We start from the raw sequence: 19,299 nt of genomic DNA on the forward strand, positions 1-19,299 counted from the left end.
AAGATTCAGCACTGAAGAAATAGCAAAGTAATCAAACTAATAAGACATTAGAGTCTTCTCTACAAATTGAAAAAGAAAAAAGTAGTAAGACATTAAAATTGTGTAATGTGACAAGCATAGAGGCAAAAATGGGCATGGCATGTTTGAAAGGATATGTCTGGGAGATAACATATAGATGGAAAAAAATTATTGAAGGACAAAAAGAAGGGAAAAGAGGGCCTTTAAGTTGCCAGTAATTAGGAAAGCAGTGGGAAAAAATGACCAGGAGACAGAATATAGAATTTTCTTTTCTTTTTTTATTCATTTTTGTGACAGGGTATCACTGTGTTCCCAGGCTGGAGTGCAGTGGCATGATCGTGGCTCACTACAGCCTCAACTTCCTGAGCTCAAATGATCCTCCCTCCTCAGCCTCTCGAGTAGCTGGGATAGTGTGCACACCACCACGCCTGGCTAATTTTTGTGTTTTTTGTAGAAATGGGATCTCACCATTTTGCCCAGGCCTGTCTCAAACTCCTGGGCTCAAGCAGTCCTCTCTCCTCAGCCACCCAAAGTCCTGGGATTACAGGCATGAGCCACCACACCTGGCCCTTTTCTTAATTTCACTGGTACTTGGATGATGAACAACATAGAAAGTACCATGTATGCATTGTGTTCCCCTAACACAGCATGTATCCTTCCCCCACTTCTCCAAAAAGGGTTCCATTTTTTTCTAACTAATCAAAAGTTTGCTTATCCTTAAAGATTCTTATGAAAATTCTTCTTTTCCTCTCTAAACTTTATCCTTTTAGCATTTAAGTTTGTACCATATAGTGTTGATGTTATCTGTGGTCTCACTATAGTCTCTTATTTCACATACTTACTGTTTTTTTTTCTAATGGTTAATAAGCTTCTTGACTGAAGGTATCATGTTTCTACTTATTTTATATTTTCAATCTCTATTTCCTTCTTCTACGTTAACAGAATATAGGCAGTGCATAATAAATACTGATTTACTCAACTGTTAAATGTAGATCTATTCCTTTTTGAGTGGAGATAAACTTCATTGTATAGTAATTGAGAAGATTTCACCTTTTCCAAGATTTTTTTAATGGTGCTGATTTAATTTTTTAAATTGTATTATGATTAGGATGGCCATGTTGAAGTAGCTAGGTTACTTCTTGACAGCGGTGCCCAAGTGAATATGCCTGCTGATTCATTTGAGTCACCATTAACTTTGGCTGCATGTGGTGGGCATGTGGAACTTGCGGCTTTACTTATTGAAAGAGGAGCTAGCCTGGAAGAGGTCAATGATGAAGGTTATACACCATTGATGGAAGCAGCTCGAGAAGGACATGAAGAAATGGTGGCATTACTTCTCGGTCAAGGTAACCATATCTATCAAGACTCTAAAGTATAAATGTGTAAAACCTAAGAGTATAATTTTATAAAATTGGATTTTAGTATTTCACCTTTCTAGCAGAGTTGCAGTGAGCTATTACACAAACCAGTGATAAAGTATTTACTGTGAAAATGGCTCCCATACTGTGTTAAACAAAATCAAAGAAACTTCTTTCATATAGAGCTTTCAGAGACATCATGTGCTATATGTGAACGAAAAACAGACTGGTGTTGGCAAGGCTTGTGAGTTAAATAGGGGAATATAAGAGCCAACATTTCTAAGGGTAATATATCAAGAGAATGTATTCCTTTGGGGGCAGAATACCTACTAATAAATATTTAATAGATCTAATGTTTTATAAAACAGTATGGGAAACCACGCAGTAAAGACTAACTTGATGAGAGTGCAAGAATGCACACACATTAGAAGCTGTCAAGGGGCTCAGTACATAAACTTTTTTGGGAAGAGTGAAACAATTACTTCAATATGTTAAGATATCTTCAGTTTAGATGTAATCTCCCATTTCTGTATTTGTAGTGTGATTTTATTTTTCTTTCAGTAGTAAAGTTTTTGTCTGGACAAATTTAAGAGGAATGACACTTTTTAAAAAACTTTTGTTTTTATTTAGAAGTAATGTTGACTATAATTTTTAAAGCATAGGTTTTGGAGCAGACTTCTTAGGTTGAATCACAACTCCACTGCTTGCCAATTTTGTAACTTTAGGCAAGTTTCTAACCTTCTGTGCCTCAGTTTTCTCATGTGTAGGGTTGTTGGTGACAGTTAATACATGTGTATAAAGCTAATAGAACAATGCTTGTCATATAGTGCCTGTTAAGTGCTAGCTATAGTGATGGTGGTAGTATTGATGACAATTGTTGTGACCTTGTATAAGTTAAACAACCTCAGTTTCCTTAGCTGTAAAATGGAACTAATGATAATAATAATAATACCTAAATAAGTTGTAAAATGCTTTGATACTGCCTGGGAAATAGAGCTTATTGAATGTTAAGATTTTTATTATCATCATCATCATTATCACCAGTATCTTTATCATTTTTCAATCACTATAATGAGAAGATGTAGCTTATTTTTTTGAGTTTTTTTATCACCTGACTTGTACCTTCTGGCTGAGTTAATATTACTCCAGCTGTGGTACATCAAATCTGGATGTGATTTTAATAGTTTTGTTTATTTTTATTTTTAACTACCTTAGGAGTTAGGAGAGAGGCACTTTCTTATTTATTATAGTAATATAAATGTTCATTTTTAAGATTCAGTGTATTAAGAAACAATCATGTTTTTCATATCTCTGGAATAAGTTAATGACTTTCTTTAAATAATTAGAATCTTTATTTTAGGAGCAAATATCAATGCACAGACAGAAGAAACTCAAGAAACTGCCTTGACTCTGGCTTGCTGTGGAGGCTTTCTGGAAGTGGCAGACTTTCTAATTAAGGCAGGAGCCGATATAGAACTAGGGTGTTCTACCCCTTTAATGGAAGCTGCTCAAGAGGGTCATTTGGAGTTAGTTAAATACTTATTAGCTGCAGGTAGGCATTTTTGCATCTGAGAGAAGTTTTTTACATGATTTATTTAAGTAAAAATGTCATAATGCAAATATTTTTATGATGCTATGATACACTGAATGTGTGAGTTTAAAAAAAAAGTGTGATATACCTTTGTATGTATTCTGAGCAGTTTACCTTACTGCTGTTAGAAGTATCTGCAGCTTTAATTTCAGCCAGTTTTGTTTGTAATTTTTTTTAATGCCTACAATATTCTCTGTTTCTAGAAATGAATAAAGTTTGAATTTGTTTAACTTGAGGAGATATGACTTATCCAGAAGAAGTTTTTATTTTCGTCATATATGTCTTACGGCTCTTTTATTAAGTCTGTGTATTATTTGTTGACACTACTACAGGAGCTAACGTTCATGCAACAACAGCAACAGGGGATACAGCACTAACATATGCCTGTGAAAATGGTCATACTGATGTAGCAGATGTCTTACTTCAGGCAGGCGCAGATCTGGTAAGCTATGTTACTTTTTAAATCTTAATATTTAACAATAAGAAATTAATTTTAAATTATGGAGAGTCTAGACAAAAGGTATTTCTTTACTTTCAGTTTTATTGTTTGTTTGGGGTTTTTTTTTGCCATTCTTTCTCTCACTTAGCCACATTTTTTTCCACACTGTTTAGTGTCCATTCTTATTTTCCTTAATAGGGTTATTCACTGCATTATCCCTCATTTTCCATAGAAAAAGGAAATTTTTGTGTTACAGATATTAATGCAGACTGATTTTCCCTTAGGTATTTATTTAACTAGTTTTAGAAGCTTTTCTGATTTGGTATAAAAAGGCAAATGTGGCTTAGAGGAATTTCAGTATTGCTTAGGAAATAAATTATGCCTACAATATTCAGAACATTATTAAATAATAAAAGAGTTTAAAACATAAATAATAAATAATCTTTTCCCTCAAATACTTTATAATTTCAGAAAAAATAATAGGTGACAAATACTGAGGTTATTATAAGAGATGTTGTAGTGAAAATGCAGAGTAAAGAAGATCAGAAGATAAAGCAGTCATCTGATGTATTATTTTGGGGATGGCTAAAGTTTAGAAAGATAGATATGGCAGTGTTGTGGCTAAAGAGATATTTCAATTGGAAAAAATCTTATGAGTGAAGCCTGAGGGGTAAGGAAGCATAAAGCAACTGTGTGTGGGTAGAATAGGTGGTCTTCCAGTCTAGCCTGCGGGGTAATAGGAATAAGACGTCCAAAGGCCAACTTTAGTTAAAATGTAAGCACCCATATATTTATGGGCCTGAGATTCTAAGATTAATAAGCAACTGTACTCTTTCCTTCATAGTTTATGACAAATTCATGTGCAGGCAGCAACAAGCCCCCCCTTCAGTAATTAATTTTATAAACTTAATAATTTATAATTTAACCTTTCTTTTGTCGTTTATGAGAAGAGAATGTTGAATTAGATTATTGTTGGGGCCACTTAGTGTTAGCACTAAGTCTAACAAGGGAGACATAAGCACACAACTAACTAGAATGGAACATGTATAATAAGTGCTTCGAGCTTGTTAGACTTAGAGCTTCTTCAGTGTAAGAACTGTATTCCTAGTGTTTGCCACAATGGCTCTGAAACATACAGCAGTGAAATCTTTAGTACTTGGTTAGTTGATGGCAATTAGAGAAACCTAGGACATGGCTTAAGAGAAAAATCAGAAATTGTTCATCAGATGTGAAGGCTTGTTTAAAAAAGAAATAAAAAATGCCATACAAAAGATAATTTTTCTCAAATCTTTATTTTTTTAAGATTGAAAATTTCACCGGTAGTGTTCTTGATTAATCAAGATTAATCATAAGTATGCAGTAGAGTCTCCATCCTTTTGGGACCCAGAAAGCTCTTGTAACATCTTAGAGTTGATGGTTTTAGAAATGTTTTTATCATTTTTGTATAAGGGAAACTAGAGATAATAGGAAGTCTGTAAAGAGATGGTAATGATGTACTTACTGAAATTTATAGAGGTGGGATACACTCATGAGAGGAAAATAACTTGGAGTGAATGAGGATAATGCTCATTATATTGATTGTTCGGAGAAGGCCATGCTAGAGTACCATACATGCATATTCAAGTACCGCAATTCATTGTGTAGAGAGAAGGACAAATTACTCAGATGCATTTAGATGAGGGCATCACGATCACGTGACTATAACTTCAAATTTAAAATTATTTCCAGTGCTCACTTTGGCAGCACATATACTAAAATTATTTCCATAGAACATGTTTATAATTTGAGATTTTTTTAATTTAAAAGTATACTTCTTAATTTCCTTCAAAGCATTATATTTAAGTATTTAGATTCAGAAATCAGTCCAGTTATTTTCCTTTTGATTTCCATGAAAAAGAATACTTGTTCACTGGCAAGTAAATGTCAAGTCTTTTTTTTTTTAAACAGGAACATGAATCTGAAGGTGGAAGAACTCCTTTAATGAAAGCTGCAAGAGCTGGTCATGTTTGTACTGTTCAGTTCTTAATTAGTAAAGGTAGGTTTGTATAAAACAGTTGTCTTTTTTTGAAAGGTATCTACCCCTGCCTTCATTTAGACATTTAAGGGTAAAGGTCTTTTGAAGGCAAGAGGGTATCATATGAGGAGGGATGCTACTGACATTTAATGAATGAGTGGATAGTTGATAAACATCCTGCCATGCACAGACCAGCTTCAAACTAGAAATAATTGTCATACCAAGTAGCACACTTGTTGTGAAACGTATAAAGGAAAGGGAAATTTCTCTGTGTAAAAACTGAGGATTTAGGTAACAAACTCTGCTGTGTTCATGTACTATAGCATTATCTTGAAACCTGGAATTTTATCATGTTTCTGCCACTAAAAAAGTTTGTGGCAAGTAACATTTCTACTATTTCCCTGGTTCTATGTTTCCTTTTTTATAAAATACAGGGAGCTGTATATAGTACAAAAAATGTTCACAATTGAAATGTGACAAATATAGCAAATTGCGTGAGGATCTTCATTCATGATCAGAAATTTTAGTTTGAATACCAAAGACCTTAATGACCAAATAAAATAAAAGGGAGTATATTATTACTTTCTTTAAATTATTTCTTACATGCTTTCTATGAAAGTTCTAGTTGAGACAGTTTTCAATTCAGAGTTCATCATATTCTTAAGTATAAGAGATTACAGATTTTACTTTTGATTCTGCATTGATAAAAGAGAGGAAGCCAGGTGTGGTGGCTCACCCTTATAATCTCAGCACTTTGGGACCTCGAGTCAGGAGGATCCTTTCAGTCTTGGAATTCAAGACTAGCCTGGACAACACAGTGAGATTCTGTCTCTACAAAAAATTAAAAAATTAGCTGGGCATGGTGGCTTGCACCTGTAATGCCACTAGTTGGGAGGCTGAGGTGGGAGAAGCACTCGGGCTCAGGAGTTCAAGATTATAGTGAGCTATGATTGTGCCACTGCACTCCAGCCAGGGTGACAGAGTGAGAACCTGTCTCAAAACAAAAAAAAGATGTAGGCCATATACAATTTTAAAAGGCAATAATATACCATTTTCTTCACATTATAATAATAGTAAAGAAATCTCAAGTTTATAACTGTTTATAGGTAAAGAAAATTTGATATAACTTACTGGTGAAATTACTTTCAACATTTTAACATGTGCTGGTGATATATATTCATGACAGTATTCTCAAACATAGCATTATGTACATAATCACTGTCCCCTCTCATTGGTTAATTTTAATGAGTTCGATTTCAGTTTCTTTCTGCTGTTTTATTTCTATTTCCCACGTTACCTAGCACAGTAATCCAAATTAGGGATAGAGGTCAGGTGCAATGGCTCATGCCTGTAATTTCAGCATTTTGGGAGGCCAAGGCGGGAGGATCACTTGAGCCCAGGAGTTTGAGACCAGCCTAGGTAACATGCCGGGCAAGACCCCATTTCTATGAAAACAACAAACGAATAAATTAAGGATACATTCCTGTTTGGGAGTAGGGGTGAATTATCTATTTTCCTTGTCAGGAATTTACTAATGGAAAAAAAAAGGTACTATTCTTTCTATTTAGTGTTTGTTCTCTACATAAAGCCCATAGAGGGCAGTATAGTTTATTTTTATTCAGTCATCTTTTCTACTGAAGAACTTAAAATACAAATAAAACTTCATATTTTACTTTTAATACAGTTATTACGTTATGAGTAATGGGTACTTTGGTATCTTTTACTGGTGCATACTGAAACCTTTTCAAATTATATCATGTTTGTCTGGGATTTATTTACTTTAGAATAATCCAAGATGGGAGGGGAGAATTAATATAGGATATTTGTGAAATGAGATTGGCCTTGCGTTTATAATCATTAAAGCTCGGTAATGGGTATGTGGAGCCTTATGATACTATTTTCTCTACTCTTCATGATTTTTAAATTTACCATAATTTTAAGAAAAACCATTCTACTAATATGATTTTCCATGCCTTTTCTGTTTTAGGAGCGAATGTGAATAGAACCACAGCTAATAATGACCATACTGTACTGTCCCTGGCTTGTGCAGGGGGTCATCTGGCAGTGGTGGAACTACTTTTGGCTCATGGGGCAGATCCTACTCACCGTTTGAAAGTATGTAACTCAAATGTTTGTGCAGCATTGTGAATTAATATTTCTCTCTTGGTCATTATTACAACATATCATGTACAAGTTCCATTCATAATGGCATTCTAAGTGTAAATTTTCTCCCTTTTCACTTGAAGTGTTCTTTACCAAACCTATGATTTTAATGTGTCTGGGACCTTTTGGCTTTGTCTTCCTAAGTGATTCTGTAAACTAACTTATTTTTCTTCACTTTTTCCCCCCTTCCATATTCACTGTTTTAGGATGGCTCAACTATGTTGATAGAAGCAGCAAAAGGTGGCCATACAAGTGTTGTTTGCTATCTCTTGGATTATCCTAATAACTTGCTTTCAGCCCCTCCACCAGATGTCACTCAGTTAACTCCCCCATCCCACGATTTAAATAGGGTAAGATTTTAAAAATTAAAGCATTTTATGGTATGTCTTCTTTATCCTAACTCTTTCACTTATAGTTTCTGTTTAAATTAGGTTTTTTTTTGGTTCTAATATGTAGTTCTGTTTGTAAATATGTACTTGATACGGTTAATGAACATCTGGTACAATATTCAGATCCTAGATGATATGATTATGCTTTAGCTTTTAAAGGTCACAACTTGAATTCAAAGCCTACTAAAAAATGTCATGGTAGACAATTTGGTGCCAACATATTTTAAGTAAATATGTCATTGTCTAAGATGACATATTAAAAATATTTTCAAAAAATCTCTAATTTATTCTTTATTTAGAGCATGTTACTTAATGCATTGTGTAGGACACTAATAGTCACTTAGTGTCCTTTGTCTTAGGCTCCTCGTGTACCAGTTCAAGCACTGCCCATGGTTGTTCCACCTCAGGAGCCTGACAAACCACCTGCCAATGTTGCCACCACTCTTCCCATCAGGAATAAAGGTCAGTTATACTTCTAAAGACTGTTTCTTACTTGGTGTCCAGGTAAAAATAAGATTACCAAAAAATAGCCATTTCTACAAACAAGGAATTTTACTAAGTTGGCATTATTAAATTTTTTTAACCCATGATAAAAGCATGTTATTGGGAAAAAAAAACAGTTAATAGCACTAATTTGTGCTACAATTAGAAGTTTTAGCATGAGAAATTCAGATGCTCATCTTTGATGCAGTTCTGATTATCCATGATTTCCTTTAACAGTTAGTAATTTTTATTCATGTAAAATGTTAAGCTGGGTATAGTTGAACAATATTTTTATAAATTACTTAAATCTCTGCAGTTATAAAGGCATAAATTAACAAGATGTATCAAATATTAGAAATTTATTTTAGAATGACTGGCTTAATACAGATTTTATATCTGATCTGGGATACCTTTTCTCAACCAATAATTCAGTTACTTGAGATATGCTTGTTTATTTCTCTAGAATTCTGAGGTCCATATTTGACTTGTGGATGTTACACCATGCATGTTCTTAAGTAATGTCCCCAAACATTTTATACCTACCGGTTTGAATCAGTTTTTCTTTTTAAAAGTTTTACCTGAAGAAACAATGCAGTTTTTATTTTTTGGTTTTTGGCTACGTATATTCTTTTATGAACAAGAATGCTAAGTATTTTCACCAGCTCTTTTCAGTCACTACTATCAACCTAGAGCCTTGGCACCTTTTTCAGTTGGTATAGCAAACAATTGATTGCTATACCTATAGCCAGATCTGTCTATTCACCTGGCTGTCAGAAGATACAGTGGATGGCATAGTCCAGCATCTTTTCTTCCAGGGAAACTGAATCCCAATTCTCTACTGGCCAGATAGCTGTGTGAATATGTGAATTTATATCTTGCCTCTATTAGTCTTGAAGATGGTAGGCCCCAACAAAGTCATATATTTTAGTTGGATTTTAATTTCTTGTTACTTCTTAGTGGTTTGGGTACTTTTTGTGTGTATGTGTGTGTGTTTAAAAGGCACAGACTATGAAATGTGAAAAAACCTGACTTAGAGGTCTGTTTTCTCTTCACCCTAATAATTTAGCATTATTGTTCTGTTCTTATGATGAGTTTTAACATCTTTATGACCATATAAAATATCTACACATAGCCTTAGATGTTACTTTGATTGCACACTTAGGTATCACAAACCTGCATTCCTCTATTGTCTAATTTTAGCCATGTGGTATTTTTAAGATTCTGAAATTAATTTACAAAGATTTTGCACATAAAATACATACATTTTATATTTGTGAAAAAGAAGGTGGATTTGTTTTTAATTTTTTAACAGTGCATTTTCACCTTTTATGGATATGATTACTTAGTGCATAACTGTTGGCACTAAACCTCCCAACAGTAACTCTGTAATGAGGATGCCATTCATGTGCACTTCTGAGGGGGTTTCTTTTTCACACAGCTGCTTCTAAACAAAAGTCCAGCAGCCATTTGCCAGCAAACAGCCAGGATGTACAGGGTTACATCACCAATCAGTCTCCAGAGAGCATTGTAGAAGAGGCTCAGGGAAAGTTAACAGAACTGGAACAGAGGATAAAAGAAGCCATAGAAAAGAATGCACAGCTGCAGTCCTTGGAACTGGCTCATGCTGACCAACTTACTAAGGAGAAGATCGAGGAGCTCAACAAAACAAGGGAGGAACAAATTCAGAAGAAACAAAAGATTTTGGAGGAACTACAGAAAGTAGAACGAGAGTTACAACTGAAAACTCAGCAGCAGCTAAAAAAGCAGTATCTAGAGGTTAAAGCTCAAAGAATTCAACTTCAGCAACAGCAGCAACAGTCTTGCCAACACCTGGGATTACTAACTCCTGTTGGAGTTGGAGAGCAGCTTTCTGAGGGAGACTATGCACGGTTACAGCAAGTGGATCCTGTTTTACTTAAAGATGAACCCCAGCAGACTGCTGCTCAGATGGGTTTTGCACCAATCCAGCCTCTGGCGATGCCTCAAGCTTTGCCTCTGGCAGCAGGTCCCTTGCCTCCAGGGTCCATCGCAAATCTTACAGAACTGCAAGGAGTGATAGTTGGACAGCCAGTACTGGGCCAAGCACAGTTGGCAGGGCTGGGGCAAGGAATTCTGACAGAAACACAACAAGGGTTAATGGTAGCCAGCCCTGCTCAGACCCTCAATGACACGCTGGATGACATCATGGCAGGTGGGTTTATATTGTTATGAGCAGGTATCAAATATGATTTGCTTAAGGCGAGTAAGAATGTACCCAAATTTTTTGCCGTTACCCAACTTGAGAACTATTTTTGGACTGACTCATGTCTAGCTTTAGAAGTATTAGTTCAATCTCAGAAGTTCTCAGATGGATACAGGTCAAATGAAAGATTAGCTCATTCAATACAAATGACTGAAGCTTTCTGGCTTAGCTTGGTAACTTGAGAATCTAGGTTTTTCAGTAGTGGGGTTGATGTTTGATTTTTGTTTTTGTTTTCATTTTTTTCCTTTAAGTTCAGAATACTGAGATTGAATTTTGGCATTTTGCTTCTGTATTCACACCAATAAACTGGGAAATTGATAGAAGTTGAAGTGCAAAACTAGTAGGACACATCAGGAAGCTTATTTATGAACAGAAATGCTTTATATCCTAATGGATCAGACTTCAAACCTGATGGATATTTAAAAAAAAAAAAAACACTTTTACAAAATTAATAAAGTTCAAAACCAAATAGGGTTTAATTATACTGTATGTAAGTGATTTTGTCCCCTGTGAATGTTAATGTGTAGTCTCTTTCTAACTGTATCATGAGAAGGTGTGGCCCCCCTGAAAGTATCATAGATGATATATTTTTAGATGTGTAGCCAGATAAATTTTATTCCATTATAACTAATTTCATTGACAAGAAGATATATTTTAGAAGATTGTTTTAATGCTTCTAGTTTTTGGTACTTATTTTTTGTGTTTTGTAACAAAGTAATGGGATGAGGTTTTATAGGGTTGTGAGCCATAAGAATGCTATACTGAGAAGGATAATTTGCTTCATTAAAAAAAGAAAATTTGAAAAGGAAGGAAAACAGAAAATTGGAAGGAATAAACAGTGGAATTTTGGTGACTTCCATCTGATCTCTTCCCCTTTTTTATTCATTCATCTGTGCTTAGAGGATGATTGACTTTTTCTAATTTAAAAACTGTTTGAGTAGCATTAAATATGATGAGCTTATATTTTTTTTAAGTTTCATCTTTTAAATGGATAATAGAAAACTAAACTGTATAGTGTTTAGATATTTAGGTAACGTTCAAACACTAAGAAACCAGCTGAGATAGATTTTATACTTAAAAATATCTGTAAAGTTTGCTAGTCCTCCTTTAATAGCACCTCAGTAGTTATAACATGTGGAATGAAAATTTCTGCTAGTCTTAAGGGTTAAATAACCACATTGGAAAAATGCTAGTAACAATTACTAGTAAGAATTGTATGACTCTTATTGATGAGTGCAAAATTTTTCTATAGATTTGAAAGTCACTACTAATCACGACTAGCTGATTATAATAATTGAGAGTAAAATTTTAAAATTATTAAATATCCTGTGAAAGTTGGAGCACAGTAACCATTAACCCTAAATTTGATACTATGTCCATATGAATTCAGGTCGTAATAGTGCTCTATCATGTGAAACTACTAAAGGATGTATAGAGTTAAATATTACGTATCCACTTGAATGAAGAATAGGCATTACATAGTAATGGTTGCTTAAAAAAATTTTTTTTATATAATATCAGAGTTTACCTGATGTGCTTGGGCATGCATAGTTGTCAACAATGATTTGCTAGTTGTGCAGTTTTGTATGCTGATCAGAATTATCAGAAGTTTGTAAAGTATCTTTTCTTTTGATTCATACATGAAACAAAATTTTATTATGTGTGTTCTCAGTGTTCTGTATAAAAAATTTTTAAGTGCATATAACTTTAGGAAATATGACAAATGCTTGTCATAATACAAAAATATTTTACTTTTTTATTATGCTCATTTCTATGGGGAGAGAAACATAGCCAGAAGGAGGAAGAGTAGGATTAAAAACATTTGGTTACTTACCTGCAACTCATCCCTGACAACAGGCATGTGCACATTCACACACATACACATATACTCATGCACTGACTTTTGCAGCCTCAATCTTAAATTTCTATGGTAGGATGTATCCTTTCAGTTGCTTAATGAAGATTTCCACTTCTTTCTTAGGGGTTTAAAGTGTATTACAGCCCCATTAGTCTCATCGTCTTCTTTCCCTCCCCCTAGCGCAGTCCCTGCTCTTTATTTCTTAGTCTTCATTTATTAGACTCCTACCATAAAATTTGCTGACCAAAATCGTCTGTCTTTCCTGTTCTTCACACTTGCCAAACCAGAATCAGCTCCCTGTTTAACCTGTCTCAACATCTTGCTTTGCTATCATCTCAAGTTCCCTTTTTTCTATGCTGACATTGAAACTTTTCTGACGTGTGGTTCTCCCTCTATAAATCTAAGCCTAAAATGAAGCCCCACATGTAAAGATTTTTACCAGAGTTCCTTCAGGTACCTACATATTTTACATTTGTTACTTTTAGTTGTAGAGAATGGATGTGTGATTGACAGTTACTTAATTTTAGTAAACCAGTTTCATAGGTACCCCGAAGGAAATGATGAGATAATTGATTTTTCCTATCTCCTTTTAGATGAGGTGATAAGAACAACCAATTTGACTTAAAAAAAAAAAAATCTTTGTAATTTTGGTAGGTTCTTTAAAAGAAAATATTCCAGTTGAAATGTAAATTATAATTTAGTATTTAACAATAAAACTTGGATTTTTTTTTAACTTGTTTAGTATTATGAAATAAAATTTAGTGATTCGGACAGACTGGTGTTCATCCTGTTTAAGCTACTTTTTGTATTTAGCATTTTTGTTGTGAAAATCCAATCAAAGGAGATATGGAATCAATTTTAAGAGCTCTAGATTTTATATGTTTGAAATTTATATCAACAATATGTGCATTTAAATTATCTTGATCTTTTCTTAACATACAAAACTATCAATATGGAGTAACAATATCCAGATCACTAGATGATCAATTTAATATATTAGTATATGCCCTTTTCTATTGGTCTATATCCCTAAGGATTCAAACAGTGTTTTGTTTTGTTTTGTTTTGTTTTCTCCTTCGTTTTTCCTTTGGCTTTTAAGTGGACTTAAAAATGTATAATTATAGAATGTGTGTTGCTATAATGTATAGTGTATGTTTGTGCCTGAACTAAGGATTTCATGTAAAATAGATTTCTTAATTCATAATTATGTTTATAATTGTTATAATAAGATCAATTTCAGTTTTATTCTTGACAGGATCATAATCTCTTTTGCCTGGTTTCAGATCTAGTTGTGAATCATGATTGTTTTCTGTCTGATGTAGTTGATAACTACTTTGGTAATACACATCCACAGTACTGTTGACCAGAGATAAATGCCCATACTTTAATACTATAGCATTTTTAATGGGGTTGGGGGAGATGATGTTCACCTATCAACTCCAGAAATAAGGCAATGAGAGAATAAAGTACCCTCAGCTGAATCTACAGTATATCCTATGCCAGCATATTTGGAGTCCTCCCACCTCAAGTACTGATCAGAATAGCCTTTTCTTAAGTTGCATATTTTGGTGAAAATAGTATCACAGCAACATCATACTTAGAATAATAGTAATCCATATTTGAAGAATGTTTGTGTGCATACATTTATTTCTACCCTAATCTTTTAATTTTGTCCTTAAGTCAGTGTGATTGCTGGATTCATTGGTGAGCATTTTAGCTCCCTCAGAATAATTCTTCACATGAGCAACTACACTTCTGTGTGAGGACAAATTTTTATATTTGAATATGCTGTCATCCAGAGGGCTACAATGCAGAATATTACTATATCCCAGTCTGCAGTTAGTAAAACAGTATGGCAGTGTTTTAAATGATTGCGTAGTGAGATTTTTCCCTCCCCAACAGTGATATTAATTTTACTAGTCCTAGAATATAAGGTGTGAAATTGGCATGTAAAAACCACATATTCCCCCTTGACTATTTTACCTTTAATCCCTTTTCTAATTAAGATATAATGGACAAGTTTCCATTTGCATATATATTTAATATATAAACATTTATATTTAATATATAAACATTTTTGTTTTCAGGGTTATTTTGAATTAAGGTTTTACGACTACTTGTAACAGGGGAATTTGTTTTTCAGTTGGATTATTATTTAGAAAATGAGTTACTCAGTATACATTACAATTTTACACTGTCATCAGTGAATAATAACCAGGAAAATTAGTTGTTAGTGCTATAGTAGTCTTCCTGTAGACATATTGTTTTAAGAAGTCTTTAAATATTTTTGAGTGAATATGTCTTACTATTACTTAACAATGTTTCATCCTTATTAAGTGCAGTTATTTTGTTCAACAGCAGTCAGTGGAAGAGCATCTGCAATGTCAAACACTCCTACCCACAGTATTGCTGCATCCATTTCCCAACCTCAGACTCCAACTCCAAGTCCTATCATCTCTCCTTCAGCCATGCTTCCTATCTACCCTGCCATTGATATTGATGCACAGGTAAGTCCCAAACTTAAGAGAGATGGTTTTTTCATTGGAATTATGCCATAATTAAAAACATTAACTTTCAGAGATTTAAACCATGAAAGACTGCTTTGTCTCTAGGCAAAGTCTTGAGCCAGTTTTAAATTAATTAAAGTTCACATTTGAAAAATAAAATGCTAAATATAGACTATTAGTGATAATTATGTGATGGTCTGGTTTCCAAGGTCATCAAGTAACCTTTTTTTAACTTTAGTTTACAAGAGGATATAAAAGAAATAATTTATTTAAGATTAGTGCATATCTTCTTCTAATAATAAATTAATAGAAGATATGGTTTGAAATATATAATGGATTGCATGTAAAAGAAAAAAGGTTCTAACATAAGATTTATATTTTTGTATGCCATGCACATGATTGATATCATATATCATCTTTGAAAATTCTCATCTTACTGATTGAAATATATGGTGAGTCTGTGTCTGTATTTGTAAAATTTAGCTGTACGGGATTCCAGGAACTTTTTGAAGAAATAATATGGAGTGGGGGGAACACACTGTTTAAGTTAAGCTTTAGAAAGCTTGAGAGCTATTAAGCATAATTTTTTATTAAAAAGTAGTTGACCGTGAAATCTCAGGGCAAGGTGAGATTGGAGAGAATACTGTGTGTTTTATCCTGAAGAAATTTAAGAGGTCTAGTTTAGAAGACTGCTGAATAAGGTCAAGAGTACATGGCCATCAGGACTAAGAAATGTTTGCAGTTTACTTAGTTTTTGTATTTTGATGGTACCTGGGGTGTGTATATTATAAAACTTTTAATTTTATGTATGATTATTTCTTTATAATAAAGCCTGAATTTTAGCAGGGGTAACGTGGGGAGAAAGAGAGAGAGAAGAGTGAGTGTGTGTGTGTTTGTGTTGGATGGACCATTAAGGGCATGTACTCTTAACCTATTAAAAATAAAGTTTCCTTTTTATTAAAATGTTTCTCAGTAACACTATGAAAAAGGAATTTTATTTCTGTTCTTACTTGTTGCCCAAATGTCTGTTGTTTTTTATGTACTGACTTTTGTTGTTGTTGAGTACTTAAAATTGCCAGGGACTATTTTTAAGGAATTATCTCATCTAATCCTCAGACCACATACATGATGTAGCTACTCTTAAAACCCATCTCCCTGAAGAAGACACTGTAGCTAAGAGAGAGGTTAAGCATTTTGTTTAGTCACTTCATTTAGGCTAAGAAGCGGCGGGGCTGGGAATCATTCAGCATGACTTCAAAGACACCATTCTTTTTTCTTTTGTAACGGGTTGCCATGCTGCCCAAGCTGGTCTCAAACTCCTGTCTCAGCCTCCTGAGTAGCTGAAATTACAGGTGTGCCACCACACCCCAAAAACACTCTTAACCACCATCTACATAGCCTTTTAAAAAAAAATACGAGACATTCATTTGATGAGCCATATTTATTTACATTTAATATTGATAGCATTGTAGAATTGGTTTGAACTTGGCATTGAATTTGCATTATTTTTCCCCAGTCTTTTTTGCTTTGAGGCTTTTTATTTTTTTTTTATTTTGAGACGGAGTCTTGCTCTGTCACCCAGGCTGGAGTGCAGTGGCAACCTTGGCTAACTGTAGCCTCCGCCTCCCAGGTTCAAGCAATTCTCCTGCCTCAGCCTCCTGAGTAGCTGGGATTACAGGCGCCCACCACCATGCCTGGCCAATTTTTTTGTATTTTTAGTAGAGATGGGGTTTTGCCATGTTGGCCAGGCTGATTTCAAACTCCTTGATCTCAGGTGATCTGCCTGCATTAGCCACCCAAAGTGCTGGGATTACAGGCATGAGCCGCCGCACACAGCCGAGGCTATTATGTTTAGCAAGAAGTAGTTTTCTGATTTTTGTGGGCCCAAGAATTGATCCATTAGCAAAAATAAGTACTTCACCAAAATGTAAAAAGACTTCTTTATAAAAATGTTTTTAAACAGGCACAGAAAAGTTTGTCCAGTCATTGATTTTACTGAATATGAAATTATTTTAGTGATGGTGAAATGATTTTTCTGGGCTGTACCACTCACCAACTATCATTATATTATAAATTAGTTCTGAGAAGTTACATGTAATTCTTTAAAATTATTTTTAAACTTACATTTTAAACATAGTAGACATGCTTTTATAGAAAGATTTGACTATGACTCCTTAAAAATTTACTTTTTTTTATCTGATCTCTACATCAAGATTTGTCATTTGTTGGGTTAGCCAGACCTGAGTTAAACTACTCTCTGTGGAGTTTTACCCTATGTGTTTAGTTAGAGATGAAAAAGTTCCAACCTTGGAAAAAAATACTGTGCAAAAATAATTGTTCACCATTTTTCTCCTTTAATTTTTGATGTTTTTAAAATTTACTGGTTTTTGACCAGGTGTGGTCACGCCTGTAATGCCGGCGCTCTGGGAGGCTGAGGTGGGTGGATCACCTGAGGTTAGGAGTTCGAGACCAGCCTGGCCAACATGATGAAATCCTGTCTCTACTAAAAATACAAAAATTAGCTGGGCATGGTGACACACACCTGTAATCCCACCTGTTCGGGAGGTTGAGGCAGGAGAAGCACTTGAACCCAGAAGGCAGAGGTTGCAGTGAGCCTAGATCATACCACTGCACTCCAGCCTGGGTGACGAGTGAAACTCTGTCTCCAAAAAAAAAAACAAAACTAGTTTTTATATCAAGCAGGTAATTTAAGTGATTAAAAATGAAGATGGTTTTTTACTCAATCAAACAAAAACTCAAAGTTTTTGTTTTAAAGTTTTTGTTTTGCTAAGAAAATGAAATTCTGTGGGCTCTTACAGAGTGAGTACTTTGATTATGTGTGATAATACTGTACTGTGACAAATAATATAATGAAGAAATTAATACCAAGATTGCTATTCTGAAAGATTAAACATTCTTTAATACTTAGATCTTTCATCTGTTTATGTAACAAACCCTAACATACAGGCTTAACACCTTGCAGATATTAACTTCTTTAACTTAATCTTTGTAACAATCCCATGAAGTAGGTACTATTATTATTACATTTTCCATTTGAGGAATGTAAGACATAAGATATTAACTACCTTGCCCAACAGCTAATTAGTGGTGGAGCCTGCTTTTGAACTCAGACACTCTGGCTCTAGACTCTTTTCTTTTATTAACCACTACAGTACTTTACGTTGTTTTTTATTTTTAACTTAAATGTGTTAACCTTGAATTTGAATTATATTGTATTAGCCTGGTAAGTGGGATCACAGAAACGTGTCCACTGCCTAGAGATCATTTGTCTTTCATCTTTGCATACTTAACATCAAAATGTAAGGAAGAACAAAGGAAATGTTAATCTTTTAAAGCCTCAAAGTATAACTCCTTTTAAAATGCTAATGATTCTGGAAAATGGTCAGACCTTTAACTGCTTTAGTTCAACATTTTAGACAGGAGCTAATATTTTTAACAAGGATTAGCAGGAATCATATGTTTTATTTCTGATCCTTGACAAATGCTGAAGAGTTTGCATTCTCCATAAGGGGCTTCAACTCTCTGCTACACAACTAGAACTCACTTGCCAAGGGTGTGCCATAGACTTTCCAACTCTCCAGTTTTACTGAATTGAATTTGTCTAGGTATTTTCAAAACTTTTAAAGTGAATACCACATACTTTGCTGCTATCAAAATCTGTTTTAGAAAACCAATAAATAATAGCTTGAAGGAATTATTTGGGACTATTTTTATTATATCTTTTGATAGCATAGCTCTGACCTTTGTGTTTATTTTGCTTGAGTTTAAGTTGAGTTTATTTTGCTTAAGTTTGGTATAACGAAACTTATTTGTGGGTTCTGTACATACAGAAATTAGGAATTATGTAGAGATTTTTTAAAACCACAGGCTTTATGTGGAACAATAATTCTGACTTGAAGGTTAGAACTGAATACCACGAGTTAATTAAATATTTTTTGTATTTTATTGTGTAAAATATGATCGATTCTAGGAGCCACTACCAATGAGAAAGAATCAGTTGTTTTGTTCTTGGGCTATAAAAACTTGTTCCAGCCTCTTTTATGTCACATGTCCTCCCTATATTCCTAAACTGCTTGTTGTTTTTATTCTCAAGCCTCTGAAGTCTTTTCTTGAACTTGGAGTACCTTATTCTAGTACATTTCAAAACTGAAAAAAAAAAAAAAAGTAGATGTTTATAGAATTTTGCTTTCTTTCACTTTTTAATAATTAACATGTA

The 19,299-nt window shown here is 34.0% G+C and overlaps 1 protein-coding gene across 7 annotated transcripts in view; it reads left to right on the forward strand.

Moving 5' to 3' along the window:
* The window catches only part of ANKRD17 (ankyrin repeat domain 17), a 181,859-nt gene that overhangs the window by 107,391 nt on the left and 55,169 nt on the right, over window positions 1–19,299 (forward strand). For 4 of the 7 annotated variants that reach the window (XM_032150326.2, XM_058433941.1, XM_032150355.2 and 1 more), the window contains 9 exons: window positions 1,127–1,364; window positions 2,737–2,928; window positions 3,300–3,409; window positions 5,354–5,441; window positions 7,408–7,535; window positions 7,790–7,933; window positions 8,332–8,434; window positions 9,894–10,646; window positions 14,914–15,062. In XM_032150326.2, coding sequence (XP_032006217.1) covers window positions 1,127–1,364; window positions 2,737–2,928; window positions 3,300–3,409; window positions 5,354–5,441; window positions 7,408–7,535; window positions 7,790–7,933; window positions 8,332–8,434; window positions 9,894–10,646; window positions 14,914–15,062 — 1,905 coding nt within the window. The remainder of the gene's footprint in view (window positions 1–1,126; window positions 1,365–2,736; window positions 2,929–3,299; window positions 3,410–5,353; window positions 5,442–7,407; window positions 7,536–7,789; window positions 7,934–8,331; window positions 8,435–9,893; window positions 10,647–14,913; window positions 15,063–19,299) is intronic. The other 3 variants (XM_032150336.2, XM_032150370.2, XM_032150376.2) reach the window with 3 other exon arrangements.

Source organism: Hylobates moloch, unplaced genomic scaffold (genome assembly GCF_009828535.3).
Source record: "Hylobates moloch isolate HMO894 unplaced genomic scaffold, HMol_V3 SCAFFOLD_2, whole genome shotgun sequence".
NCBI classification, from domain to species: Eukaryota; Metazoa; Chordata; class Mammalia; order Primates; family Hylobatidae; genus Hylobates; species Hylobates moloch.